The sequence below is a fragment of a genome, assembly GCF_019968985.1.
Source record: "MAG: Porospora cf. gigantea B chromosome Unknown PgB_NODE_948_length_9191_cov_230.048, whole genome shotgun sequence".
Taxonomy (NCBI): domain Eukaryota; phylum Apicomplexa; class Conoidasida; order Eugregarinorida; family Porosporidae; genus Porospora; species Porospora cf. gigantea B.
The window spans coordinates 1-9,191 of NW_027179357.1; the positions used below are offsets into that span (position 1 = coordinate 1).

General features: G+C 52.8%; 6 protein-coding genes across 10 annotated transcripts; 3 read left to right on the forward strand and 3 right to left on the reverse strand.

Moving 5' to 3' along the window:
- Positions 1–343: 343 nt before the first annotated feature.
- On the reverse strand, positions 344–898 carry KVP17_001961 (uncharacterized protein; the record flags this gene model as incomplete). The annotated part of the gene is made up of 1 exon (XM_068517828.1): positions 344–898. The coding sequence occupies one exon, from the start codon at positions 896–898 to the stop codon at positions 344–346; it is 555 nt and encodes a 184-aa protein (XP_068370980.1).
- A 412-nt stretch (positions 899–1,310) lies between these two features.
- KVP17_001965 (uncharacterized protein) lies at positions 1,311–4,128 on the forward strand (the record flags this gene model as incomplete). Of its 3 annotated transcripts, XM_068517835.1 has the most annotated exons (3): positions 1,311–1,966; positions 1,994–3,167; positions 3,196–4,128. In XM_068517835.1, the coding sequence occupies 3 exons, from the start codon at positions 1,311–1,313 to the stop codon at positions 4,126–4,128; spliced, it is 2,763 nt and encodes a 920-aa protein (XP_068370987.1).
- On the reverse strand, positions 1,487–1,711 carry KVP17_001964 (uncharacterized protein; the record flags this gene model as incomplete). The annotated part of the gene is made up of 1 exon (XM_068517833.1): positions 1,487–1,711. The coding sequence occupies one exon, from the start codon at positions 1,709–1,711 to the stop codon at positions 1,487–1,489; it is 225 nt and encodes a 74-aa protein (XP_068370985.1).
- Positions 4,129–5,010: 882 nt separating the features above from the next.
- KVP17_001963 (uncharacterized protein) lies at positions 5,011–6,187 on the forward strand (the record flags this gene model as incomplete). 3 transcript variants are annotated; one of them, XM_068517831.1, is made up of 2 exons in its annotated part: positions 5,011–5,253; positions 5,282–6,187. In XM_068517831.1, 2 exons carry the CDS (start codon positions 5,011–5,013, stop codon positions 6,185–6,187), a joined length of 1,149 nt encoding a protein of 382 aa, XP_068370983.1. The 3 variants fall into 3 exon arrangements, with proteins under 3 accessions (XP_068370983.1, XP_068370982.1, XP_068370984.1); XM_068517830.1 differs by having other exon boundaries at positions 5,011–5,295; XM_068517832.1 differs by lacking the exon at positions 5,011–5,253 and having other exon boundaries at positions 5,297–6,187.
- Positions 6,188–6,214: 27 nt separating this feature from the next.
- KVP17_001962 (uncharacterized protein) lies at positions 6,215–8,489 on the forward strand (the record flags this gene model as incomplete). The annotated part of the gene is made up of 2 exons (XM_068517829.1): positions 6,215–7,612; positions 7,644–8,489. 2 exons carry the CDS (start codon positions 6,215–6,217, stop codon positions 8,487–8,489), a joined length of 2,244 nt encoding a protein of 747 aa, XP_068370981.1.
- Positions 8,490–8,592: 103 nt separating this feature from the next.
- KVP17_001966 (uncharacterized protein) lies at positions 8,593–9,135 on the reverse strand (the record flags this gene model as incomplete). Its single annotated transcript, XM_068517837.1, has 1 exon — positions 8,593–9,135. The coding sequence occupies one exon, from the start codon at positions 9,133–9,135 to the stop codon at positions 8,593–8,595; it is 543 nt and encodes a 180-aa protein (XP_068370989.1).
- Positions 9,136–9,191: the final 56 nt, after the last annotated feature.

Genomic DNA, 9,191 nt, shown 5'->3' on the forward strand with positions numbered 1-9,191 from the left:
CCTCACAGGAGCGATTGTCACCCTCGCGACATCGTTCACAGGAGAGCCAGGAAGAGTTGGCTTCCCGAGGATTTTCACAGGAGAGCCGGGAAGAGTTGGCTTCACGAGGATTTTCACAGGAGAGCCAGGAAGAGTTGGCTTCACGAGTGTATTCACAGGTGGGTCGTGATGATTACCTTCTTCGGGGCTCTTCACCATTGGACCGTGAAACTGCATCAAAAGATGACTACGTGTCCCCAATTGGACCTCCAAGGACGACTCAGGAGTTCTTGTTTGGGACACAAGATGGTGGCGGTGTTGACGAAGACACTCGCTTTTTCTTCGATGAGAAGGACGTATTGTCCTAGACATTGTTCATAGAACCATTTATGGCACGTTCTTCACTTATTGCGCGCCCCAACTCGATCTCCATCTCGGTGAGAACTTGTGAGATTTGCTCCTCAACACCAAGAGCCTCAACACCAAGGGGCACAGAGGTCAACTTCCGCTTTAGGAAGTGCAATTTCGCGTTGAGTCTTTGAAGTGTGGTCGCGGAATGGATACGAGCGTTGCAGAGAAGCGTTAGGTTCGAGTCAAAAGGCTCACGAATCAGATTCAGTTGTGCCTCGCGTATCTGCTTGTTGTAGGAGTTCCGTTGTCTACACTCGGAAAGGTCGTCGTACCTGTGGCAAACATCTTCGCCGTCATACACCGTTCGAAGACGGTTCATGCTAAGGTCGAGGGCCCTAGTCAGCTCCTGAAGGCATACCGCGTCTCTAGTGGCTTCAGCTTCGAAGTGTGCTTGAGCGCTATGCAGCGTCTGCTCGTCGGGTTGAGGTGGCGTTTTCTGATTCCAAAGGTTGAAGGGGACGGGTGCTGGGCGCCATCCCGGCCAACTTCTCACTTCGAAAGTTCTCATGGGCGTTTTCCTTTTTCGGCGTCTTCTCCTTTCCCCCCAATTCAGAAGAGGACGAGGCAACATCCTTTCCCGATTCAGAAGAGGACGAGGCAACATCCTTTTCCGATTCAGAAGAGGACGATGCAACCTCCATCTAGGACAACGACGCACGAGACGCTGCCCTCTTTGGCGCCCTCCCAATCCGATGGACTGTTGCAACAAGTAGGATGAGCACAATCCTAAACACGCAGGGATGACTTCGGTGTCATTTCCAACATGTATCCTCATGATAATCGTCTATTTCCTCAAGAGTGCCCACAGAGGTGGAGAGGGTGCAGAATGAGGCCGAAAGACCTAATGGTAGATTCGTCGCGCATCTGCCACTCATCGTGGTCTGATTGCTATTTAGTAATTATTGCCAATTGGGGCACTAATGTACAGAGAAGATGCTGGTGAAATGCTCTTTCGGTTTGATTCGGCTGTTGAGTCATACCTCCATAACTACGGTGATCTCTCTTCAGTCGGTGCTGTAGGCGAGTGCTTGCCTACGATTTTCGACGGGGGTCACGGACATGCATGGGAAGAACGACTCTTGGCACTGGCACGTTTTCACTGTTCGAGCCGCACGTCTGAGGCGGCGAGACGGGCGGTGAAGAGCTTCGTAAACAGGCAAAAGGTGCAGCTGCCGCAGGTACAAGCGAGAGACTCGCGGTTGCAACCCCTGGTATGCAAGCTTCTGGCGGAGACCATGGTTTTCTCGTTGATATTCCGACAGACCTCATCAAGTGAGATGTTCTGCTCGACACGGTCGAAAAGGACGCTGATTACGTGCATGGCTACGGTTCTCTGCGTTCGTGAATCCGTGGAGATGTTTTTACAATATCTCATTGCATCTCTGAGAACGAACGAAGATTCTGTTGGAGTTGACAGTTTATGTCATACTGTAAGGTTGACCGCCGATTTCGTGAGAGAGGCGGTAGCGGACCCAACTGTCTGGGTCCGCTACTCGATCGGATGCTTGCGAGGCTACTCCTGTCTGCGGAAGGGCGACCTAGCCCTATTTCGCCCTCGCAGGCTCGCTCAGATGGAGTGAGAGTTGAGTTGAGAGCAACACAGCGAAGCGACCTGTCAAGGGGTGCTATCTGAGATTGCTCGGCAAGGCCTTATAGTACACAGTCATCCTTGCTGCCCATGTTCGGAGCTGCTTGATAGATGCTACACTGTCGCAGATACTGTAGAATTCGGACACGTCAAGTCACCTTCGCCTCCATTGCCGGTGTTTATCGCTGCCCACTACATTGGTGGTTACGGAGGCGATCGCGATACGTGTCCGAATCTGACAACCAGGGGATTGGAGAGCGTGGTACGCGAACCTGGGAGGGATGCCATTTGTCTAGCTAGTCTGCTCGGGGTTCCCATAGAGAGGCAGCGTGACCGAGTACTGGTGGATTCCCAAACCGTGGAGTTAACCCCCAAGGTGGACTTGGTGAGATGGAGCGTACAGGCGTTCTGGGAAGCCATAACTGAGGAGCAGCTGGATGAAAATGGAAGAGCCACGCGCAGCATGAAACCACCCGACCCAGCCTATGCACCCTTTGCTCTCCTCCTACAGCAGACAATGTTGTATGTGGTCCTTCCGAAGGTAGAGTGGCAGGAGATCGAAAGTTGGTTAGGGGTTTCTGCCAACCGGTTTCTGTCGGAGGTGTTGCATCTGCTGCTGTTCCGCCTATATGGGGTGTTTCGAACTTCGGAAGACGTGAGCTGCGTACAGCTTTCAGTTGTGGGTTTGATCAAGCTGCTGGGGCGTCTGAGCTCCCTCAAGGGGCGATCGCGCATCCCACACTACTGCAAGAACATCCTGAGCCAACTTCTGATATCCTTTACACCAAACACTCAAACGGCAGCCTGCACTCCAGTGCTTAAGCGGTTGAAGAGGTCCCCTATCACACCTCGAACTGTCAATCGCAGCGGTGACTGCGAACTGTCGCAGCTGACTCGGGGGTCTTCGCGACTCGATCTACTGGGCTTACTTGCCAGGAGTCCCCACCGACCGAAACCCGAGCCTCAAATTGTCAAGTCCAACCTGCTGACCCTTGTAGAACGGAGTCCTCGACACTGCTCTGTACCCCTGGTCAGTCCGAAAAATTCTTCCGGCCAAAGTGAACTTATGACCCTCGTAGGGCGCAGTCCTCGGCCTCGGCGACAGGACGGAAGCCAAACGCCGAGAAAAGAAGGTGCTGAGGAGTACCCCACGATGCTAGTACCGTGGCAGTTACCTCTAGACCGCAATGTGAGATGTCGAATTTTGGAACACCCAGATATCGTTGTGCCGGTTTTTGACCCCTGATCTGCTGGAGGTGGCAGAGGAGTGGACTGCTGGAGTGTCGAATGAGTTTGCCAAGTTATCCGATGGAGCTCAGGAGGTGTATTTACCATTGGTGCTGCAGTTGACGAGAGAAAGCTTATCGCTAGTTTCGATGGACGCGCTTCCCACTGCAGTCGGACAACTCACTGGTCGACTTAGCACCTGGCCAGGAGGCTCTTTGATCACCTGTCGAGTTGTGGAGATGCTAATCGGAGATTTGATCGACCGACCTATCAGTGAGCCTTCCCATGTAGATTGCCTGGTCTCCTGTGTGAGAATGACGTTCTTCATCCTGCAAGATGCTGCAGGCGACACGTGGGTGCGTGATCTGCCGTCAGTGATTGCACTGGTCAGTCAGGCGTTCTCCCTTGCACGACTTGCACGAGCATTCAGCTCGCTGTTTCTGCGAATTACGGCGAGCGGCATGACTGATGACGGGCTTTACGCTATTGTCGAGCAGGTGGCTGATCTCATCAAGGGCGCCTTTGATGGGATGATGTACGCTTTACGCAACCCCCAGCTGCTGAGGCTGCACCCGCCATGGTTCGCTAGGGTAAGGGCAGCCTCTGCCCGTTGGCAGCTGGAGCTGGATAGAAGTGTGGACTCTATGCAGTCCTTACGGAGACGTCGAGCGAAGAAGAGATGCGTTGTGCCTGAGGTAATAGGCCGTCAACCCTCTCAGCCTCGGGTCACGGAAGTCTCCGCAGTTCACGAGTCTGACAGCGAGTCCAGTGGCGAACTGGGCGATGGAGAGTTTGGTTGGATAACGGGGGACCATCAGGAGGAGTTTGCCAATGTCGCCGGAACCGGTTCAAAGGGCCTTACGAGCTCCAACCTACAGCCACACTGGGCAGCGTTCATTAATTCACTCTTCGGCTCTCAATGAAAAGGTTAATAATGCTTGAAACTGAGTGAGTTGTGACGCTCGTTGTCACAGCAGCGGGGTAAACGAGACTGGCCTGCCACTCCAGGGAGGTCCTTCGCCGCTAAAAGCTGACGCCATCAGGTCAATGCATGTGGCTGCTTTTCACGTGGGGGCGCCACGACTACAAGCAATTGTCAATGAAGTGTTAGACTCGCGGCCGTGTTCGATGCAATTAGCACGATGCTCGGAGTATTCGGTCACCCAACCTACAGGAGCATGTACCGTGGAAATCTGCTTGGAGGGGAGTTCCGCAAGCACCGCCAGGGCTTCGAAGTCAGTCGTTGACTGGGTCAACGCCAAAGGCGCCTCCTTTATTATGCAGTGAGGTCCACGAAGCGATGACACAGACTCCTCTTGTCTGGTGTGAAGCATTGCTTGGCCACACAACAGTCTAGTGACCAGATACCGCAGGACTGCACCGGTATGACAGCATTCAGCTCATGCCTGGCCAAAAGTAGCGTTCGAGTCCTGGCCTCTGAGCTTTCAAGAGCCATTGAATCGCCATCTGAAGCTCCTTCGGTTGAGAAAGCATCCCCTGAACCCCTGTCAAGTATTGAATCTCCGAACCGGAAGCCTCCCGTGCCTCCAGTGGATCAAGACCACCGCTTCACGCAGAACCACCAAAAGGCAGCCGCTCTGTCTATGTCAGCCTCACCTCCGTGTAACGCCAGAAGTCTGTACTGGCGGTTCGTTCACCGTTCAGAGCCTTCGCAATGGGGCGTTTTGCGTTGCCTATCCCCCTCGTTGACCCCTTCGCCATTGACCCCTTCAACCCCTGATATGACGCCGACCAAGAAAAAAAGGCGGTGTTTGTGTCGATAGTGATGGTATATTCAGCCATTTATGGACATCCCCGTAGAGAAGTCACACAGTGAGCCGTGGAAGTTATTCGTCGGCGGACTTCCTTTGGACGTGTGGGACGATGACATGCGTTCCCACTTCTCCAAGTTCGGCCCCGTTCACGAAGTGAGGGTTGTCGTCGACCACAGTTCCGGTCGGCATCGCGGATTCGGATTCGTGACGTTGACAGACGAGGCTACCTACAACGACATTCTTGCTCAGGACCACCTTGTCAAAGGGAGGAAGGTGAGACATCTGGGATCCTGTGACTCAGATTCACGTCCGTAGAATGCAGAATGAGCATGTCAACCTGGCCAGAAAGATATTCGTCGGTGGTATCAACCCTGTGCTCAAGGAGTCCGACCTGGATGAGTACTTCAGTCGTTTCGGCCCCATAGAGAAGACGACTATCATGCGTGATGGGTCTGGAGTCAACGTCGACGGTAGTCCCGGAGGTCGGTCTCGGGGGTTCGGCTTTGTTGTCTACTGTGATGAGGAGTCTTCCAAGAAGTGCCTTCTCAGCAGAACCCACATGGTAACCCCTAATGACAAAGTCGACATTCGGCCTGCCGAGTCTCGCTCTCGAATGCGCCAACAACAGCAGCCCGCCCGCGAGCATTCGACTCCCAGAACCAGCAGCTACTACTCGCCTCCACAAGCGGAGTTCCACGCGGACGAGGGTCGCAGAGAGGAGACTTACGCCCCGCCCCAGTACGCCTACGCAGACTACCGCAGCAGCTTCCCGTCTGGGCCGCCTGTACAGCCTGTGCAGCCGGGGCAGCCGTATACGGGAGCCAGCGGATCGATGACGGCCTCAGTGTATAGTCCTCCTACTCAGCCCCCTCAGACCTATGCATCTACGTATAGTGCAACATCACCTTCACAGGTCTATACTCCCCGTACTCAGGTCTATAACCCCTCTCAAGTTTATAGCCCTGCTCAAGCGTATAACGCTTCAACGCAGGCCTACACTCCCCCTACTCAGCACTATGCAAGCAGTTCACCCTACGAAATGCCTGCCAACCCATACCCAGCCGCCCAAGCTCCCGTCAGCTCTGCGCCGAGCACCTACGCCGGAAGTTACGAGAGCCGAACCTGCTCCCTTAGCGGAGATATCCAGGAGAGTGCCAGAGATCACAGCACAGACCGGAGGCCTGGATCACGAAGCACCCCATACTAAAGTTGAGCACCGTGTTTTTAGTGAATAATGTCTGATGATGACGATCTCGTTTTCCGGCGAGCGGCAAAAGCAACAACACTTGACGAACTCGACGAGTACCTGGAAACCTTCAACGTTTTGCCAAGCGGCCGCTCCGCCAAAACAAACTACTCAAGAAGGCCTACAGGAGCTACAGCGCGAATGCAACCTCTTCCTAGCTGGTCATCTAGTGAAGAGGAGTCATACTACCAACAAAGGTTGAGGCTGTCTCGACTCTCTCCCCACTCACCTTATGGGGTGGTCCCTTGGTCTCCATCCACATCCACCAGCAACGGGGATCAGGGACTCGATCTGGTCACCGTTCCTGGCGTACGCCGACCTTCTGTAACGGCACCAAAGGAAGCAACCTGCCGAGACCTACCTCGTTTCAAGCGGAGTTTCCACATGGACAATGACCCTCTCAATCATCGGCTCTCATCCCATATAGCGCTCCTGGCCTCTGTTCACGATGACCTGGCCTCAGAGCCAGAACTGATAGCTGACGAAATCCTCGACCATTCCAACAGAAGAAGGTCAAAAGCGAGTCATCAAACCAACACTGCCCGTTCTTTGGAGATCTGCGAGGCGGAAGTGCCTATATTCAAACCAGTAACGTCCATGTCTGATAGACCGGCACCGTCACAGTCAACAGGCACCAGTTGGGCAGTCACGCAGATCTTCTCAAGAGCGGGTCTGGCCTATCTGAAGGGAAATCTGATGCAACCCTTCGAGAAGGATATTCTTAACTATGCAGATTTCGAGATAGAGGCCGATGGATTCGTGCTGGAATCGTCTCGATGTAGGCAGCTCACTGAAAAGTTTTTCCGGAGTTGGGCGTGGGAGATGACTGTTTGGTTCTTCGCTATCGCCAACGCCGTTGTGGTGTGTTGCAATGTGGAGTGGGACCTGCATTCGGATCACACATCAGGGCGAGCGCAAACCGTGTTTAAGCTTCTGGAGTTATTCTATCTGTTAGGTTTTTGGATGGAGATGGCTTTACAACTGGGGGTTTTTGGATCTCGGTTCTTCGTGGATATGTTCGCAGTCATGGATTTGGTTATACTGTTCTTCTCACTAGTGCCATTCGGAGTTGCAGGTGCCCTTTACGGCTACGACTCTCCTCAAGCTCGGGCCTTTCAATCTTTTTCAATTGCTCGCGTACTACGAGTCCTTAGGGTCGTTCACATCGTTCGTTTTGACTCACTGTTTAGGGAGTTTTGGATTCTTGTACGAGGGATCACCTACAGCCTACGAGTGTTGTTATGGGGAATGAGTGTCGGATTCCTGCTGATTTTCGTGTTCGCAGTACCTCTTACTGTATTTCTGGCGGACAACCCAAATATCTCTGGGACATACGATGGTTGGCAAATGGACATGATTGGCGTTGATATCAGAGATTATACGTCGGTAAGATTCAGTTTACTCTGTCATCCAGTAGGCCAAATTTGGAACTATCGGAAGAACGGTGAAATCTTTGTTCCAAATAATGACATTGGACGCCTGGGTGGAACTAGTGGACCCCGTAGTGGTGACGAGCCCATCAATGTGGTGGTTCTTTGTCATGTTTGTTGCCGTAAGCTGCTTCGCGTTTCTGAATCTGCTGACAGCAATAATTGTTGAAAGCGCCATCAATTACTCCAAGGATGAACAGGATCGAGAAGATGTGGAAACAAACAACAGGCGGCGACGGCTTCAGGTCGGGATGGAGAGGACCACCAAGAAAACAATCCTGACGAAGAGTGAATACATCAGCATCGCTACTGGACATGAAGGATTCAGAAATCTCTTAAAGGCATTCGGATTGAACTCCCTTGACGACATTCATTCTATTTGTGACATCCTAGCTGATCCTGACGACCCAGAATCACGCCTGTCTATACGGGAGTTCTTACTCGGAGTGCAACGATTTCAGGCCGGAACTGCCAAAAGCAAGGATCTTATGGAGGCTCTCAGCCGGCTTAGCATCCTGGAACACATCACGCGACAACAGAGCCTCCACGTCAAGGATCTCAGAAGCCATATGAAGAAGCTCAGCCGGGGCCTCACGAACAACTTTGTCGTCTTGCAGGAACATTTACTGCAACTAACGTCGCTCGTTCAATGGGAAATGGGCGAAGCTTTGGAGCGGTTAGGATCTGCGGCGGTGCAGCGCAGCTTATCCACAATAGATGAATCACCTGTCGCTGCTTCCGACTCCCCAACGCTCGACAACGATCTCAGTGTTGAAGTCAGTGTTGAAGGAAAGCGCAGCATTCAATCAGTGACGAATCCTGGTGGAACCTAACTTATATTTCCGGTCGTGTATCTGCGTATCGCGTCAAGAAGCTGAGAGAGATCACGAATGGCATTCTTCATTTTTTGAAAGGTATCCATCCAACTTTCCGCAATTAGGGTAACTTTGCAACATATGTAATCAGCTCAAAATCTACATAGAGAAGGTTGGAGATACCATCAAGGCAGGCGTTGTAGGGGAGCTTGGCGACTGTAGATAAAGAAGCCAGCGCTCCAGTGCAGTCACGACCGTAAAGGGGATTGCCCCCATCTTTCTGCCACAGGGAGTTGGTGGTCTTTCCGTAGACGACGTTGGATGTGATGGTTAGAACCGACAGAGTGTGCTGCGCCCCTCGGTAGGTGGGTGTTTTGCTCAGCTCGGAGTGGAAGGACTTCAAGGCCCAGACGGCGAAGTCATCAACGCGGTCATCGTCATTGCCATAGAAGGGAAACTCTCCCTCGATCTGGAAGTCCGTAGTTATCCCCTGATCGTTACGCACGGGGGTGACCTTGGCGTACTTGATGGCAGACAAGCTGTCAGCCAACACGGAAATACCAGCGACTCCGAAGGCCATCAGACGATGGACGTTGGTGTCGTGAAGGGCGAGCTCCAGGGCTTCATAGTTGTAAAGGTCATGAGAGTAGTGGATCACATTCATAGTGTTCACGTAGACCTCGGCGAGCCACTCCTGCGCTCTCTGGTAACGGTCGAAGA